The following is a 19,856-nucleotide window of genomic DNA, read 5'->3' as shown; positions in this document are numbered from 1 at the left end:
CTGATATTCTGCATAGCAAAAGGGACATGTGATAGACAAGCCTGACTTCTCCCCTCTCTGGGTCCCAGATGACTGAGGCCCATATGAGGGCGGAAGTGCAACTGCTAACACCAGAGTCCAAAGGGATACATTCTAATAACAAGAGTTCAACAGTTCAATCAAATAAGCATATTATGCAGATAAGACATCTTAATAATCTATATTACTGAGCTAATTCTGATTCTTCTGCCACAATACCCAGCGAACCTACACAGATAAACACAAGTGAATACTGTACATGCTCACACACACACACACACACACACACACGTCACATGCACACACACACAGTACATTGTCATGAAGGTAATGAACAGTCTTGTAGAAAGGACACAGCAGGAGCAAAGGTTCAGGTGCCAGAAAGTTAGTGCTTAGTAGCAGTAGCACCTGCAGTACAATACTGAGGCTGAGCACACACCAATCTTTCCTGCACCTCTGAATGACGTCAACAAAACAACAGAGTCCTGAGCAGTGCGGTATCTACCACAGTAGACTAGTAAAAGAGGCAATGTGAAGTTTGTCCTAGCATTCCACTATGTTAACGATGCGGCCACAGCCTCATGGCTATCTGGGTCACGGGAATATTAACAGCAGACCTGTTTGTTTGAAACTCGTACAGGTGCGTGTGTTTGAGAGACTAATAGCCAGAATATTTTTGACAGTCTGATGCGGTCTGGAGCTGTGACTTGTCCATTCCCATCCTCCACACACCCACCATATTACCACTTATGACACTCAACACTAATTGTTATTTGAATATATGAGAAATGGATATATTTTAAATGGTTGTCATTCTCCTCTCATATTGCTGCACCCTCTTTCTCGTTATCTCTCTTGCTCTCTGTCGGTCTGTCTGTAGGAGATGGCAGCAGTGTCTGCGTTTCTCCAGGGTGGGGCTCCACGGCCGTATCCAGCACACTATATGGACACGGCAATTCAGACCTACAGAGATGTGTGCAAGTACGGCATTGACACACACAGCTGCATTTGTTGTCACAAAAACACACATTGATTAACAATATCCAGGAAGCTAAAATACCCAGCCTCATAGCTCAACAGCCGCATACAAGTCACAAAACACACAACTACAATGCACTGGCTCTCCAACTCCTGTGGTAGTGTGTATGAATGTTTTATAAATGTCCCACCCCACAGGAACAAGGTCCTAGCTGAGCGTTGTGCTCTGTTCAGTGCTGAGGTACTGAAGAGTCAGGCCAAGTACTCTGATGCTGCTACCCTCCTCATCAAGATGACCAGTGAGGTGAGAAGAACACACTACTTCTCATTTGGACCACAGGTTCTATGTTTTTATTCTGTAGATTGACCTCTGGCTCTGTGCATTTCTGTGGAAGTCAGATTATTGAATGTTACGTGTATCATATACAGTTGAAGTCGGAAGTTTACACACACTTAACTCATTTTTTAACCACTCCACAAATTTTCTTGTTAACAAACTATAGTTTTGGCAAGTCGTTTAGGACATCTACTTTGTGAATGACACAAGTAATTTTTCCAACAATTGTTTACAGACAGATTATTTAATTTATATTTCACTGTATCACAATTCCAGTGGGTCAGAAGTTTACATACACGAAGTTGACTGTGCTTTTAAACAGCATGGAAAATTGTCTTGAGAAGCTTCTGATAGGCTAATTGACATAATTTGAGTCAATTGGAGTTGTACCTGTGGATCTATTTCAAGGCCTACCTTCAAACTCAGTGCCTCTTTGCTTGACATCATGGGAAAATCAAAAGAAATCAGCAAAGACCTCAGAGGGAAAGGAAGGAGACATGTTCTGTCTCCTCGAGTTGAATATACTTTGATGCGAAAAGTGCAAATCAATCCCAGAACAACAGCAAAGGACCTTGTGAAGATGCTGGAGAAAACAGGTACAAAAGTATCTATATCCACAGCAAGGAAGAAGCTACTGCTCCAAAACCGCCATAAAAAAAGCAGATTACGGTTTGCAACTGCACATGGGGACAAAGATGGTACTTTTTGGAGAAATATCCTCTGGTCTAATGAAACAAAAATATAACTGGCCATAATAACCATCGTTATGTAGGAAAAAGGTGGAGGCTTGAAAGCCGAAGAACACCATCCCAACAGTGAAGCACAGGGGTGGCAGCATCATGTTGTGGGGGTGCACTTCACAAAATGGATGACATCATGAGGAAGAAAATTATGTGGATATATTGAAGCAACATCTCAAGACATCAGTCAGGAAGTTGAAGCTTGGTCGCAAATGGGTCTTCCAAATGGACAATGACCCCAAGCATACTTCCAAAGTTGTGCCAAAATGGCTTAAGGACAACAAGTCAAGGTATTGGAGTGGCCATCACAAAGCCCTGACCTCCAATCTTATAGAAAATCTGTCGGGCTGAACTGAAAAAGCGTGTGCGAGCAAGGAGGCCTACAAACCTGACTCAGTTACACCAGCTCTGTCAGGAGGAATGGGCCAAAATTCACCCAACTTATTGTGGGAAGCTTGTGGAAGGCTACCCGACACATTTGACCCAAGTTAAACTATTTAAAGGCAATGCTGCCAAATAGTAATTGAGTGTATGTAAACTTCTGACCCACTGGGAATGTGATGAAATAAATAAAAGCTGAAATAAATGATTCTCTCTACAATTATTCTGACATTTCACATTCTTAAAATGAAGTGGTGATCCTAACTGACCTGAGACAGGGAATTTTTGCTAGGATTAAATGTCAGGAAATGTGAAATACTGAGTTTAAATGTATTTGGCTAAGGTGTATGTGAACTTCCGAATTACACTGGTATTTATGTGTGAAACCTTTGTAATGTTGCTGCCTGCCACTGTCTTGAACAGGTCTCTCTGTACAAATAAAGGTTAAATGAATGTGTATGTGTGATATGTCCATGGTATTAGCTAACCTGTGTGTCTCAATCTCACACTCAGGATTCTGATCTGTGTTCTGCCCTCCTATTGGAGCAAGCAGCCCACTGCTTCATTAACATGCGAAACCCCATGGTTCGGAAGTTTGCCTTCCACATGATCCTGGCAGGACACCGCTTCAGCAAGGCAGGACAGGTAAGTGGAACTCAACCTGTGTTCGTGCATATTTGTTTGTGCATACCTGTGGTTGTGCGTGTGTGTGTTTTAACCACAGCCAGGCCTTTTAAAAACAGAACTAGGTTATTCATGTTTGCTGACATTTATTACTAATTTAAAAAACTTTTGATCATCAGATGAACAGAACAAGGTGATCTGAGATAGACCGGTGATTTACAGGTAGCTAGTTGGGTCAGAGAGGTTTAAGACTTGTTGTCTTCTATGTTCAGAGCAGCATGATGTGAATGAAGTTCTAGAACCGTTAGAGCATTCCATTTATAACTTTTGACTGATTGTACTCTTTCCCTCTCGTTTTCCCCTCTGTTCTGTCATTTTCTGCTTTGCTTTTCTTTCTTTCTTTGTGTTCCATCTTCTTGCTCTCCCTCTCTACCTGTACCTTGTTCCCTCTTCCCCACCCTCTCTATCCCTCTCTCCCATTTCCCCCTCCCTGTCTTCGTCCCCCCACATGCCACCTCTCTCTCACTCGCTGTAGAAGCGTCATGCGTTGCGGTGTTACTGTCAGGCCATGCAGGTGTATAAGGGTAAAGGCTGGTCCCTGGCTGAGGACCATATCAACTTCACTATCGGCCGCCAGTCCTTTACGCTGCGCCAACCAGAGAACGCTGTCTTAGCCTTCAGACACATCCTCACCAACGACAGCCAGCAGACCGCCACACAGCAGGGAGCCTTCCTCCGGGAGTACCTCTATGTCTACAGGGTAACACTCACAATGTTAATACAACCATATCACAACCTTAACACATTGTTAGCAGGCATCCTTCCTCATAGACATGAAAAGATGACAACACAACCTATACATAACCGCAATACAACCTCAGGGAGCCTTCCTTAGAGAGTCACACTCTGTCCCACTGTTTCTGAAGAAACATTCACCTGAAATCTGACAATTCATCTCAAGTATGTGGACACACACACACACACACACACACTACAGAACTTGTCCTTCACCAACCTGTTATATTAGTACTGCTCTCTGATTAATACATCAAAGAACTTTAAGCCTATGCGTCAGCCCCAGAATCTCAATGTCATTTAAGAGTTTGGTTATTAAAATAAGTTACTTCTAGTAGAATTCTAGTGTGTGCTTTTAGGAATTGGAAATGTGCTGAGCTTGGTCTGGATGAGTCAGAAGTGCTTGTGTGCGCGTGTGTTCTTACCCTCCACCAGTGAGGAAGCTGTGTGTGTGCGAGCTGAACCCAATTTTAAGTCTGATTATTATAACACTAACTCAGCATGCAGAGTCCGTTAGTGAGTCTTGCACAGGCTATATTTTAGTGTGTGTGTGATGTTCGGCTTCAGTGTTTGTTAACAGTATGTCCTTACTCTACCTGTTCCTCCAGAATGTGCCAGGGGTGTGTGAGGTGGCACTACCCCAGCTGCCCCTACCCTGCATCAACAGCTCTGCTACCAGGGTCTACTTCGGCCACGAACGCCGCCTGGCAGAGGGTAAGACTGACACACACACAAATTTCACCGCCAAGCATTGCTCCCCAGTCACATATTTAAATCTGCTAAATAACTGTGTGTATACAGTGGGGAGAACAAGTATTTGATACACTGCCGATTTTGCAGGTTTTCCTACTTACAAAGCATGTAGAGGTATGTCATTTTCATCATAGGTACACTTCAACTGTGAGAGACGGAATCTAAAACAAAAATCCAGAAAATCCAAATGTATGATTTTTAAGTATCCCCAAATAATGATTTTTCCACCTCCATGCTTCAAGGTTGGGATGGTGTACTTGGGGTTGTACTCATCCTTCTTCAGGGGCAGAATGACAGATTTGTACCTTGTCAGCTCGGGGGTTTGAACTTGCGACCTTGTGGTTACTAGTCCAACACTAACCACGAGGCTATCCTGCCGCCCCAATGAAGATTAGAGGCTTCAACAACACGATAACCTATCACCATTACCAATAACAGGGGAGATGAGCATTTTTTTGACACAATACGTTATTCACCATTAACTTCCAAAATGCTGCAGTATAGAGCCAAATTGAATATTTTAGCTTCACTGCAAATGCATACGGAGGGTAGTGTATGTATCCCTTTTGCACCAACCTACTCACACAGTAATTGTTTTGATCCACAATGTCCTTGTCAAGTTGTGTTATTAATATATTTAATTTCCCAGGCAGAAATCTATGTTCTACTGGATAGTGCTTGTTTGATCCATAATGACCTGATTGATTGATCAATTTATCTCTTGTGATATTGGTTATTGATCAGGTGAGAAGCAGGCTGCCACCCATGTGTCCTTGGACCAGGAGTTTGACCAGGACCTAGCTGCCGTGTGGCAGGACCTCGAGGAACAGGTGGTTGCCGCCGCCAACCGTGGGGTTGTCCCGTCAACGTTCTACCCTACCCAGTGCTGCCTCAACAGTCAGACGGACAATCTCCACTTCCCGCTGGCTGTAGTAGAAGGTAAGAACAGTTACTCTCCTCCGTACAACAACACTCCCATTTCCACATCACTTTTCGTATCTCACTTTCTCATTAAAGAATGAGTCTGGAAATTCGATAGTTAGCCCATACAACCCCATACCTGCACCCACACACAGTGTATAAAACATTAGGAACACCTGCTTTTCATGACAGACTGACCAGGTGAATCCAAGTGAAAGCTATGATCCCTTACTGATGTCACTTGTTAAACCTCTCTGGGATATGTGGGACGCTAACTCCCACCTTGCCAACAGTCAGTGAAATTGCAGGGTTTTAATTTTTTTATTTTTTATTTCACCTTTATTTAACCAGGTAGGCTAGTTGAGAACAAGTTCTCATTTGCAACTGCGACCTGGCCAAGATAAAGCATAGCAGTTTGAACAGACAACACAGAGTTACACATGGAGTAAACAATTAACAAGTCAATAACACAGTAGAAAAAAAAGGGGAGTCTATATACATTGTGTGCAAAAGGCATGAGGAGGTAGGCGAATAATTACAATTTTGCAGATTAACACTGAATTGATAAATGATCAGATGGACATGTACAGGTAGAGATATTGGTGTGTAAAAGAGCAGAAAAGTAAATAAATAAAAACAGTATGGGGATGAGGTAGGTGAAAATGGGTGGGCTATATACCAATAGACTATGTACAGCTGCAGCGATCGGTTAGCTGCTCAGATAGCAGATGTTTGAAGTTGGTGAGGAGATAAAGTCTCAACTTCAGCGATTTTGCAATTCGTTCCAGTCACAGGCAGCGGAGTACTGGAACGAAAGGCGGCCAAATGAGGTGTTGGCTTTAGGGATGATCAGTGAGATACACCTGCTGGAGCGCGTGCTACGGATGGGTGTTGCCATCGTGACCAGTGAACTGAGATAAGGCGGAGCTTTACCTAGCATGGACTTGTAGATGACCTGGAGCCAGTGGGTCTGGCGACGAATATGTAGCGAGGGCCAGCCGACTAGAGCATACGAGTCGCAGTGGTGGGTGGTATAAGGTGCTTTAGTGACAAAACGGATGGCACTGTGATAAACTGCATCCAGTTTGCTGAGTAGAGTGTTGGAAGCAATTTTGTAGATGACATCGCCAAAGTCGAGGATCGGTAGGATAGTCAGTTTTACTAGGGTAAGTTTGGCGGCGTGAGTGAAGGAGGCTTTGTTGCGGAATAGAAAGCCGACTCTTGATTTGATTTTCGATTGGAGATGTTTGATATGAGTCTGGAAGGAGAGTTTACAGTCTAGCCTGACATCTAGGTACTTATAGATGTCCACATATTCAAGGGTGGAACCATCCAGGGTGGTGATGCTGGTCAGGCGTGCGGGTGCAGGCAGCGAACGGTTGAAAAGCATGCATTTGGTTTTACTAGCGTTTAAGAGCAGTTGGAGGCCACGGAAGGAGTGTTGTATGGCATTGAAGCTCGTTTGGAGGTTAGATAGCACAGTGTCCAAGGATGGGCCGGAAGTATATAGAATGGTGTCGTCTGCGTAGAGGTGGATCAGGGAATCGCCCGCAGCAAGAGCAACATCATTGATATATACAGAGAAAAGAGTCGGCCCGAGAATTGAACCCTGTGGCACCCCCATAGAGACTGCCAGAGGACCGGACAGCATGCCCTCCAATTTGACACACTGAACTCTGTCTGCAAAGTAATTGGTGAACCAGGCAAGGCAGTCATCCGAAAAACCGAGGCTACTGAGTCTGCCGATAAGAATATGGTGATTGACAGAGTCGAAAGCCTTGGCAAGGTCGATGAAGACTGCAGCACAGTACAGTCTTTTATCGATGGCGGTTATGATATCGTTTAGTACCTTGAGCGTGGCTGAGGTGCACCCATGACCGGCTCGGAAACCAGATTGCACAGCGGAGAAGGTACGGTGGGATTCGAGATGGTCAGTGACCTGTTTGTTGACTTGGCTTTCGAAGACCTTAGATAGGCAGGGCAGGATGGATATAGGTCTGTAACAGTTTGGGTCCAGGGTGTCTCCCCCTTTGAAGAGGGGGATGACTGCGGCAGCTTTCCAATCCTTGGGGATCTCAGACGATATGAAAGAGAGTTTGAACAGGCTGGTAATAGGGGTTGCGACAATGGCGGCGGATAGTTTCAGAAATAGAGGGTCCAGATTGTCAAGCCCAGCTGATTTGTACGGGTCCAGGTTTTGCAGCTCTTTCAGAACATCTGCTATCTGAATTTGGGTAAAGGATAACCTGGAGAGGCTTGGGCGAGTAGCTGCGGGGGGGGTGGAGCTGTTGGCCGAGGTTGGAGTAGCCAGGCGGAAGGCATGGCCAGCCGTTGAGAAAAGCTTGTTGAAGTTTTCGATAATCATGGATTTATCGGTGGTGACCGTGTTACCTAGCCTCAGTGCAGTGGGCAGCTGGGAGGAGGTGCTCTTGTTCTCCATGGACTTCAGTGTCCCAGAACTTTTTGGAGTTGGAGCTACAGGATGCAAACTTCTGCCTGAAGAAGCTGGCCTTACCTTTCCTGACTGACTGCGTGTATTGGTTCCTGACTTCCCTGAACAGTTGCATATCGCGGGGACTATTCGATGCTATTGCAGTCCGCCACAGGATGTTTTTGTGCTGGTCGAGGGCAGTCAGGTCTGGAGTGAACCAAGGGCTGTATCTGTTCTTAGTTCTGCATTTTTTGAACGGAGCATGCTTATCTAAAATGGTGAGGAAGTTACTTTTAAAGAATGACCAGGCATCCTCAACTGACGGGATGAGGTCAATGTCCTTCCAGGATACCCGGGCCAGGTCGATTAGAAAGGCCTGCTCACAGAAGTGTTTTAGGGAGCGTTTGACAGTGATGAGGGGTGGTCGTTTGACTGCGCCTCCATAGCGGATACAGGCAATGAGGCAGTGATCGCTGAGATCCTGGTTGAAGACAGCGGAGGTGTATTTGGAGGGCCAGTTGGTCAGGATGATGTCTATGAGGGTGCCCTTGTTTACAGAGTTAGGGTTGTACCTGGTGGGTTCCTTGATGATTTGTGTGAGATTGAGGGCATCTAGCTTAGATTGTAGGACTGCCGGGGTGTTAAGCATATCCCAGTTTAGGTCACCTAACAGAACAACCTCTGAAGCTAGATGGGGGGCGATCAATTCACAAATGGTGTCCAGGGCACAGCTGGGAGCTGAGGGGGGGTCGGTAGCAGGCGGCAACAGTGAGAGACTTATTTCTGGAGAGTAATTTTCAAAATTAGTAGTTCGAACTGTTTGGGTATGGACCTGGAAAGTATGACATTACTTTGCAGGCTATCTCTGCAGTAGACTGCAACCCCGCCCCCTTTGGCAGTTCTATCTTGACGGAAGATGTTATAGTTGGGTATGGAAATCTCAGAATTTTTGGTGGCCTTCCTGAGCCAGGATTCAGACACGGCAAGGACATCAGGGTTAGCAGAGTGTGCTAAAGCAGTGAGTAAAACAAACTTAGGGAGGAGGCTTCTGATGTTGACATGCATGAAATCAAGGCTTTTTCGATCACAGAAGTCAACAAATGAGGGTGCCTGGGGACATGCAGGGCCTGGGTTTACCTCCACATCACCTGCGGAACAGAGAAGGAGTAGTATGAGGGTGCGGCTAAAGGCTATCAAAACTGGTCGCCTAGAGCGTTGGGGACAGAATAAGAGGAGCAGGTAGAATATATTCAGGGCATAATGCACAGACAGGGGTATGGTGGGGTGCGGGTACAGCGGAGGTAAGCCCAGGCACTGCGTGATGAGAGAGGTTGTATCTCTGGACATGCTGGTTGTAATGGGTGAGGTCACCGCATGTGTGGGAGGTGGGACAAAGGCGGTATCAGGGGTATGAAGAGTGGAACTAGGGGCTCCATTGTGAACTAAAACAATGATAACTAACCTGAACAACAGTATACAAGGCATATTGACATTTGAGAGAGACATACAGCGAGGCATACAGTAGTCACAGGTGTTGAATTGGGAGAGCTAGCTAAAACAGTAGGTGAGACAACAACAGCTAATCAGCTAGCACAACAGCAGGTAAAATGGCGTTAATCCGACCCTCCCTCTGCCTAGTTAACTACACACAGAGCCTGAGTGCGGCTGGGGCCGACAGATAAAACATAAACAAGCAGAATGGAGTACCGTGATTAATGGACAGTCCAGCATTCATCAGCTATGTAGCCAAGTGATCAGTTTCCAGGGGGCAGCGGTGGATGGGGCAGGGAAGCTGGACTGGCGAGTGTTATCCAGGTTAAAAAAACGAACAATGACTAAATAGCTTGTAGCTAGTTAGCTGGTTAGCTTCTGGAGGTTCTTGAGTGTGTTCTAAAAATTTAAAATAATAGTGATTCCGTATCACATTGGGTGAGGCAGGTTACCGGAAGGTATAAACAAATTAAAAATCGAAAGAGAGAGAAAGTAAATATGGGTCCAGTGAGTGTTTGGGACGCGGCGATTCAGACGGTTAGCAGGCCTGTGCTAACAGTTAGTAGGCCGGGGCTAAACAAGCTAGCAGTTAGCAGGCCGAATTGGCAAGCAAGGAGATAGCAAGGGCTAGAGAGTTAGCCTTTGGGGGACGTCGCGATGGGGTGAGTCTGTTTATTCCTCTTCATGCGGTGACATCGATAGACCGGTCGTGGGTCCGGATATTGTAGCCCAGGAGTATGCTACGGTGGTAGCACAAGGGCTCTGGCCGGGCTAGCTTCAAGCTAAGTGTGTGGAAACGCTAGCCAGGAGTAATCATCCGGGGTTGCGGTTAGCTAGATAGCTAGTTGTGAAGATCCAGCTGAAGATGTTCCGTTTGCGGTGGGAATCTGGGGATAAAAAAATAGGTCCGTTATGTTCTGGTTAGAGTCGCGTTGTTCGAACTGGCGAGAGCTTTCCGAGCTAAAGGTTAGCTGATGACCGGTTAGCTGAAGACCGCTAGCAATGTTTTGCTGACTGATAGCTGGTAGTTAGCTGGCTAGCTTCAGTCGAGGGGTTCCGGATCCGAAGTAAATATAAATAATTTAGGAAAAATAGCTACATTGGGTGAGGCGGGTTGCAGGAGAGTATTTAGAAGTTGAGGTTTATCAAAATGTTTTAAAAGACATGCGAAGAAAAAACGGGGGAAAAAACGATATATACAAAGGGACGCGACACGACAAGACGTCTTACTGCTACGCCATCTTGGATAGAAAAGGGTGCCAAAGGGTGCCAAATTCAAAACAACAGAAATCCCATAATAAAAATTCCTGAAACATACAAGTATTTTACACCATTTTAAAGATAAACGTCTTGTAAATCCAGCCACAGTGTCCGATTTCAAATAGGCTTTACGGCGAAAGCACACCAAACGATTATGTTAGGTCAGCACCTAGTCACAGAAAACCATAAAGCCATTTTCCAGCCAAGGAGAGCCCTCACAAAAGTCAGAAATAGCAATGAAATGAATCACTAACATTTGATCTTCATCAGATGGCACTCACAGGACTTCATGTTACACAATAAATGTGTGTTTTGTTGGATAAAGTTCATCTTTATGTCCAAAAATCTAATTTGAAATTGTTGTTTTATGTTCAGAAATGCATTGTCTCAAACAAACATCCGGTGAACGTGCAGAGAGCCACATCAAGTAACAGAAATACTCATAATAAACATTGATAAAAGATACAAGTGTTATGCATGGAAATATCGATAAACTTCTCCTTAATGCAACTTCTCCTTAATGTCAGCTTTCAAAAAGGCTTTACGGCGAAAGCACACCTTATGATTATGTTAGGTCAGCACCTGCTTACTTACAAGCCCTTAACTCTTCTTGATCTGCACTGTTGGTTAAGAAAATATTTACAAAGTAAATAAAAAGTTATAATAATTAACACGATTAAGAATAACAATAACGAGGCTACAGTTAAAGTTGGAAGTTTACATACACTTTGATTAGTCATTAAAAAAGTCAAACTCATTTTTCAACCACTCTGCAAATTTCTTGTTAACAAACTATAGTTTTGGCAAGTCGGTTAGGACATCTACTTTGTGCATGACACAAGTCATTTTTCCAACAATTGTTTACAGGCAGATTAATTCACTGTGTCACAATTCCAGTGGGTCAGAAGTTTACATACAGCAAGTTGACTGTGCCTTTAACCTCTTGAAGCTAGGGGGCACTATTTTCATTTTTGGAAAAATAACGTGCCCAAAGTAAACGGCCTATTTTTCAGGACCAGATGCTTGAATATGCATATAATTGACAGCTTAGAATAGAAAACACTCTAAAGTTTCCAACTGTAAAAATATTGTCTGTGAGTATAACAGAACTGATATTGCAGGCGAAAGCCTAAGAAAAATCCAATCAGGAAGTGACTCATGTTTTGAAACCATTGTGTTCCTATGCACCCCTATTGGCCATTGAAAGGGATATCAACCAGATTCCTTTTTCTACGTATTCCCTAAGGTGTCTACAGCATTTTGACGTAGTTTCACGCCTTTTATGTTGAAGAATGAGCGTAAACGACTACATTGCATAAGTGGCCAGCTGAGGGCTCTGAGTGATTCTTGCATAAAAGACAGAGGTAGTCATTTTTCCTCTCGCTCCTACTGAAAAGCCAATTGTCCCGGTTGATATATTATCGAATAGATATTTGAAAAACACCTTGAGGATTGATTATAAAAAACATTTGCCATGTTTCTGTCGATATTATGGATATAATTTGGATTTTTTTCCCCGCCGTTGTCGTGCCTGCTATTTCCGGTGGATTTCTCAACATAACGTGACCAACAAACGGAGGTATTTTGGGTATAAAAATAATCTTTATGGAACAAAAGGAACATTTGCTGTCAAACTGGGAGTCTCGTGAGTGAAAACATCCGAAGCTCATCAAAGGTAAATTAATCATTTGATTGCTTTTCTGATTTTCATGACCAAGCTTCCTGCTGCTAGCTGGACATAATGCTATGCTAGGCTATCGATAAACTTACACAAACGCTTGTCTTGCTTTGGCTGTAAAGCATAATTCCAAAATCTGAGACGACAGATTGATTAACAAAAGGCTAAGCTGTGATTCACTATATTTCACTTGTGATTTCATGAATATGAATATTTTCTAGTAATATTTTTTGACCGTTGCGCTATGGTAATTAGTGTAGTTGATGACATTTCTCCCGGATCCGGGATGGGTAGTTCCAAGATTTTAAACGGCTTGGAAAATTCCAGAAAATGATGTCATGGCTTTAGAAGCTTCTGATATTCTAATTGACATCATTTGAGTCAATTGGAGGTGTACCTGTGGATGTATTTCAAGGCCTACCTTCAAATTCAGTGCCTCTTTGCTTGACATCATGGGAAAATCAAAAGAAATCAGCCAAAAATTGTAGACTTCAACAAGTCTGGTTCATCCTTGGGAGCAATTTCCAAACGCCTTAAGGTACCACACGTACTATTGTTTGTACAGATGAACAAGTATAAACACCATGCCGTCATACCGCTCAGGAAGGAGATGTCTCCTAGAGATGAACGTACTTTGATGCGAAAAGTGCAAATCAATCCCAGAACAACGGCAAAGGATCTTGTGAAGATGCTGGAGGAAACCGGTACAAAAGTATCTATATCCACAGTAAAACGAGTCCTATAATGACAGAACCTGAATGGCCGCTCAGCAAGGAAGAAGCCACTGCTCCAAAACCTTCATAAAAAAGCCAGACGACGGTTTGCAACTGCACATTGGGACAAAGATCCTGCTTTTTGGAGAAATGTCCTCTGGTCTGATGAAACAAAAATATAACCGTTTTGCCATAATGACATTCATTATGTTTGGAGGTAAAGGGGGTGGCTTGCAAGCCAACGAGCACCATCCCAACCGTTAAGCACGGGGGTGGCAGCATCATGTTGTGGGGGTGCTTTGCTTCAGGAGAAACTGGTGCACTTCACAAAATATATGGCATCACGAGGAAAGAAAACTATGTGGATATATTGAAACAACATCAATCAGGAAGTTAAAGCTTGGTCGCAAATGGGTCTTTCAAATCAAATCAAATGTATTTATATAGCCCTTCGTACATCAGCTGATATCTCAAAGTGCTGTACAAAAACCCAACCTAAAACCCCAAACAGCAAGCAATGCAGGTGTAGAAGCACGGTGGCTAGGAAAAACTCCCTAGAAAGGCCAAAACCTAGGAAGAAACCTAGAGAGGAACCAGGCTATGTGGGGTGGCCAGTCCTCTTCTGGCTGTGACGGGTGGACATTATAACAGAACATGGCCAAGATGTTTAAATGTTCATAAATGTCCAGCATGGTCCAATAATAATAAGGCAGAACAGTTGAAACTGGAGCAGCAGCACGGCCAGGTGGACTGGGGACAGCAAGGAGTCATCATGTCAGGTAGTCCTGAGGCATGGTCCTAGGGCTCAGGTCCTCCGAGAGAGAGAGCACACTTAAATTCACACAGGACACTGAATAGGACAGGAGAAGTACTTCAGATATAACAAACTGACCCTAGCCCCCGGACACAAACTACTGCAGAATGAATATTGGAGGCTGAGACAGGAGGGGTCAGGAGACACTGTGGCCCCATCCGAGGACACCCCCGGACAGGGCCAAACAGGAAGGATATAACCCCACCCACTTTGCCAAAGCACCAGCCCCCACTCCACTAGAGGGATATCTTCAACCACCAACTTACCATCCTGAAACAAGGCCGAGTATAGCCCACAAAGATCTCCGCCACGGCACAACCCAAGGGGGGGCGCCAACCCAGACAGGAAGATCACATCAGTGACTCAACCCACTCAAGGGCGCAGTGCACGCTAACCAAGGTTGCCAGGTGCACAGTGTTTCCTCCGACACATTGGTGCGGCTGGCTTCCGGTTTGGATACGCGCTGTGTTAAGAAGCAGTGCGGCTTGGTTGGGTTGTGTATCGGAGGACGCATGACTTTCAACCTTCGTCTCTCCCGAGCCTGTACGGGAGTTGTAGCGATGAGACAAGATGGTAGCTACTAAACAATAGGATACCATGAAATTGGGGATAAAAAGGGGTAAAACATTTTTTTTTAAATCATATGACCCACTGAAGACTTAGTAAAGACTTCAGTAAAGACTTAAAGGTTGAGACCGAGTGTGCGTCTCTCACATGGGTAGGCAGACCATTCCATAAAAATGGAGATCTATAGGAGAAAGCCCTGCCTCCAGCTGTAGAAATTCTGGGGACAATTACGAGGCCTGCGTCTTGTGACCGTAGAGTATGTGTAGGTATGTACGGCAGGACCAAATCAGAAAGATAGGTAGGAGCAAGCCCATGTAATGCTTTGTAGGTTAGCAGTAAAACCTTGAAATCAGCCCTTGCCTTAACAGGAAGCCAGTGTAGGGAGGCTAGCACTGGAGTAATATGATCAAATATTTTGGTTCTAGTCAGGATTCTAGCAGCCGTATTTAGCACTAACTGAAGTTTTATTTAGTGCTTTATCCGGGTAGCCGGAAAGTAGAGCATTAGTCTAACCTTGGCTCTGTCATAACCTCACATGGTCTCTCCTATCATTGCTATGCAGACGACACACAATTAATCTTCTCCTTTCCCCCTTCTGATGACCAGGTGGCGAATCGCATCTCTGCATGTCTGGCAGACATATCAGTGTGGATGACGGATCACCACCTCAAGCTGAACCTCGGCAAGACGGAGCTGCTCTTCCTCCCGGGGAAGGACTGCCCGTTCCATGATCTCGCCATCACGGTTGACAACTCCATTGTGTCCTCCTCCCAGAGCGCTAAGAACCTTGGCGTGATCCTGGACAACACCCTGTCGTTCTCAACTAACATCAAGGCGGTGGCCCGTTCCTGTAGGTTCATGCTCTACAACATCCGCAGAGTACGACCCTGCCTCACACAGGAAGCGGCGCAGGTCCTAATCCAGGCACTTGTCATCTCCCCGTCTGGATTACTGCAACTCGCTGTTGGCTGGGCTCCTGCCTGTGCCATTAAACCCCTACAACTCATCCAGAACGCCGCAGCCCGTCTGGTGTTCAACCTTCCCAAGTTCTCTCACGTCACCCCGCTCCTCCGCTCTCTCCACTGGCTTCCAGTTGAAGCTCGCATCCGCTACAAGACCATGGTGCTTGCCTACGGAGCTGTGAGGGGAACGGCACCTCAGTACCTCCAGGCTCTGATCAGGCCCTACACCCAAACAAGGGCACTGCGTTCATCCACCTCTGGCCTGCTCGCCTCCCTACCACTGAGGAAGTACAGTTCCCGCTCAGCCCAGTCAAAACTGTTCGCTGCTCTGGCCCCCCAATGGTGGAACAAACTCCCTCTCGACGCCAGGACAGCGGAGTCAATCACCACCTTCCGGAGACACCTGAAACCCCACCTCTTTAAGGAATACCTAGGATAGGATAAAGTAATCCTTCTCACCCCCCTTAAAAGATTTAGATGCACTATTGTAAAGTGGCTGTTCCACTGGATGTCATAAGGTGAACGCACCAATTTGTAAGTCGCTCTGGATAAGAGCGTCTGCTAAATGACTTAAATGTAATGTAAATGTAACCTAGAAGTAACAAAAGCATGGATTATTTTTTCTGCATCATTTTTGGACAGAAAGTTAATGATTTTTGCAATGGTACGTAGATGGGGAAAAAAGCTGTCCTTGAAACAGTCTTGATATGTTCGTCAAAAGAGAGATCAGGGTCCAGAGTAATGCCAAGGTCCTTCAGTTTTATTTGAGACGACTGTACAACCATCAATATTAATTGTCAGATTCAACAGAAGATCTCTTTGTTTCTTGGGACCTAGAACAAGCATCTCTGTTTTGTCCGAGTTTAATAGTAGAAAGTTTGCAGCCATCCACTTCCTTATGTCTGAAACACATGCTTCTAGCGAGGGCAATTTTGGGGCTACACCATGTTTCATGGAAATGTATAGCTGCGTGTCATCCGCATAGCAGTGAAAGTTAACATTATGTTTTCAAATTACATCCCCAAGAGGTAAAATATATAGTGAAAACAATAGTGGTCCTAAAACAGAACCTTGAAAAACATAGACATTTACAATTGATTTGTCAGAGGACAAACCATTCACAGAGACAAACTGTGATATCTTTCCGACAGATAAGATCTAAACCAGGCCAGAACTTCTCCGTGTAGACCAATTTGGGTTTCCAATCTCTCCAAAAGAATATGTTGATCGATGGTATCAAAAGCAGCACTAAGGTCTAGGAGCACGAGGACAGATGCAGAGCCTCAGTCTGATGCCATTAAAAGGTCATTTACCACCTTCACAAGTGCAGTCTCAGTGCTATGATGGGGTCCAAAACCAGACTGAAGCAATTCGTATACATTGTTTGTCTTCAGGAAGGCAGTGAGTTGCTGCGCAACATCCTTTTCTAACATTTTTGAGAGGAATGGAAGATTCAATATAGGACAATAGGCTTTATTACTGCCACTTTTAGTGAGTTTGGTACACATCCAGTGGATAGAGAGACGTTTATTATGTTCAACACAGAATGGCCAAGCACAGGAAGCAGCTCTTTCAGTAGTTTAGTTGGAATAGGGTCCAGTATGCAGCTTGACTGTTTCGAGGCCATGATTATTTTCATCATTGTGTCAAGAGATATAGTACTAAAACACTTGAGCGTCTCTCTTGATCCTAGGTCCTGGCAGAGTTGCGCAGACTCAGGACAACTGAGCTTTGGAGGAATACGCAGATTTAAAGAGGAGTCCGTAACTTGCTTTCTAATAATCATGATCTTTTCCTCAAAGAAGTTCATGAATTGCTGAAGTGAAAGCCATCCTCACTTGGGGAATGCTGCTTTTTAGTTAGCTTTGCGACAGTATCAAAAATAAATTTCGTATTGTTCTTATTTTCCTCAATTAAGTTGGAAAAATAGGATGATCGAGCAGCAGTGAGGGCTCTTCGATACTGCACGGTACTGTCTTTCCAAGCTTTTCGGAAGTCTTCCAGTTTAGTGTGGTGCCATTTCCGTTCCAATTTTCTGGAAGCTTGCTTCAGAGCTCGGGTATATTCTGTATACCAGGGAGCTAGTTTCTTATGAGAAATGTTTGAATTTTTTGGGGTGCAACTGCATCTAGGGTATTGCACAAGGTTAAATTGAGTTCCTCAGTTAGGTGGTTAACCTGTTGCGTCAAGCAATCCCGTATCCGGGAGCGTAATTATGGCCTCAAGCTCATTACCATAACGCAACATTAACTATTCATGAAAATCGCAAATGAAATGAAATAAATATATTGGCTCACAAGCTTAGCCTTTTGTTAACCTCTTCAGTCGACCCTCTACTTTTTTGAACATTCTGTTAAAAATCGCGCAACATTTCAGCGCCCTGCTACTCATGCCAGGAATATAGTATATGCATTTGCTTAGTCTGTGTGGATAGAAAACACTCAGACGTTTAAAAAACTGGTTAAATCACTGCTGTGGCTTTACCAGAACGGCATTTACATCGAAAAGCACAGGAAAAACTGATCACTGAAAATGGGAAAATATATCCATGCGCTACTTGAACCCATTGATAAACGTGAACCACAATTAATTGACTGAGGTTGCAGTACCTACAGCTTCCACAGGGTGTCTAGAGTCTTGTCATTTCCCTTCGAGTTTTTTCTTGGTCAAACACATACAGGACACCGTATCTAATCCGGTCTAGGACCGGATATTTTCGTTGAGTTTCTAGCCGGACATTTTTCCAGACGGACAGCTAATAATCTTTACATCGCCTCCTGATGAATTTTATCGCTTATTAACGTTTACTAATACCTAAAGTTGCATTACAAACGTATTTCTCAAGTGTTTTGTGAAAGTTTATCGTCGACTTTTTTGAATTTTAAAAAATGACGTTACGTTTTGAAACGATGTTTTTTTCGTTTATCACACAGTCTACATATAACGATATCTAGGCTTTATATGGACCGATTTAATCGAAATAAAGACCCAAATAGTGTTTATGGGACATCTAGGAGTGCCAACAAAGAAGATGGTGAAAGGTAATGAATGTTTTCTATTTTATTGTGCGGTTTGTGTAACGCCGAATGCTAATTATTTTGTTTACGTCCCCTGTGGGTCTTTTTGGGGTGTTGCATGCTATCAGATAATAGCTTCTCATGCTTTCGCCAAAAGCATTTTAAAAATCTGACTTGTTGCCTGGATTCACAACGAGTGTAGCTTTAATTCGATACCCTGCATGTGTATTTTAATGAACTTTTGAGTTTTAACTAATACTATTAGCATTTAGCGTAGCGCATTTGCATTTCCAGAGCTCTAGTTGGGACGCAAGCGTCCCGGGTAGAAGCAACAGGTTAACAACACTGTCATCTCAGATTTTCAAAATATGCTTTTCAACCATAGCTACACAAGCATTTGTGTAAGAGTATTGATAGCTAGCATAGCATTAAGCCTAGCATTCAGCAGGCAACATTTTCACAAAAACAAGAAAAGCATTCAAATAAAATCATTGACCTTTGAAGAATTTCGGATGTTTTCAATGAGGAGACTCTCAGATAGCAAATGTTCAGTTTTTCCAAAAAGATTATTTGTGTAGGAGAAATCACTCCGTTTTGTTCATCACGTTTGGCTAAGAAAAACCCCCGAAAATGCAGTCATTACAACGCCAAACTTTTTTCCAAATTAACTCCATAATATTGACAGAAACATGGCAAACGTTGTTTAGAATCAATCCTCAAGGTGTTTTTCACATATCTATTCGATGATAAGTCATTCGTGGCAGTTTGGTTTCTCCTCTGAACCAAATGGAAAAATGCACGCAGCTGGAGATTGCGCAATAATTGCAACGGAGGACACCAACCGGAGCACCTGGTAAATGTAGTCTCTTATGGTCAATCTTCCAATGATATGCCTACAAATACGTCACAATGCTGCAGACACCTTGGGGAAATGACAAAGTGTAGGCTCATTCCTTGCGCATTCACAGCCTTATACGGAGACATTGGAACAAAGCGCATTCAAAATCTGGGGCATTTCCTGTTTGAAATTTCATCTTGGTTTCGCCTGTAGCATCAGTTCTGTGGCACTCACAGATAATATCTTTGCAGATTTGGAAACGTCAGAGTGTTTTCTTTCCAAAGCTGTCAATTATATGCATAGTCGAGCATCTTTTTGTGACAAAATATCTTGTTTAAAATGGGAAAGTTTTTTTATCCAAAAATTAAAAGAGCGCCCCCTATATCGAAGAAGTTAACTGATTGTTGTCCTCTGACGTCCTTGGGTAGGCAGAGGGAGTCTGGAAGGGAATCAAGGAATCTTTGTTGTCTGTGAATTTATAGCACGACTTTTGATGCTCCTTGGTTGGGGTCTGAGCAGATTATTTGTTGCAATTGCA

At 43.9% G+C, this 19,856-nt stretch overlaps 1 protein-coding gene across 6 annotated transcripts in view; it reads left to right on the top strand.

Annotated features, from left to right (window-relative positions):
• The window catches only part of trappc8 (trafficking protein particle complex subunit 8), a 99,235-nt gene that overhangs the window by 44,699 nt on the left and 34,680 nt on the right, over nucleotides 1-19,856 (top strand). For all 6 annotated transcript variants that reach the window (XM_029633129.2, XM_029633126.2, XM_029633127.2 and 3 more), the window contains 6 exons: nucleotides 899-999; nucleotides 1,195-1,300; nucleotides 2,968-3,099; nucleotides 3,614-3,838; nucleotides 4,482-4,587; nucleotides 5,371-5,565. In XM_029633129.2, coding sequence (XP_029488989.2) covers nucleotides 899-999; nucleotides 1,195-1,300; nucleotides 2,968-3,099; nucleotides 3,614-3,838; nucleotides 4,482-4,587; nucleotides 5,371-5,565 — 865 coding nt within the window. The remainder of the gene's footprint in view (nucleotides 1-898; nucleotides 1,000-1,194; nucleotides 1,301-2,967; nucleotides 3,100-3,613; nucleotides 3,839-4,481; nucleotides 4,588-5,370; nucleotides 5,566-19,856) is intronic.

The sequence above is a fragment of the Oncorhynchus nerka genome, linkage group LG24, assembly GCF_034236695.1.
Source record: "Oncorhynchus nerka isolate Pitt River linkage group LG24, Oner_Uvic_2.0, whole genome shotgun sequence".
In the NCBI taxonomy this organism is placed as follows: Eukaryota; Metazoa; Chordata; class Actinopteri; order Salmoniformes; family Salmonidae; genus Oncorhynchus; species Oncorhynchus nerka.
Note: the sequence above shows the minus strand (reverse complement) of the source record. Positions and strands in the feature narration are given on the sequence as shown.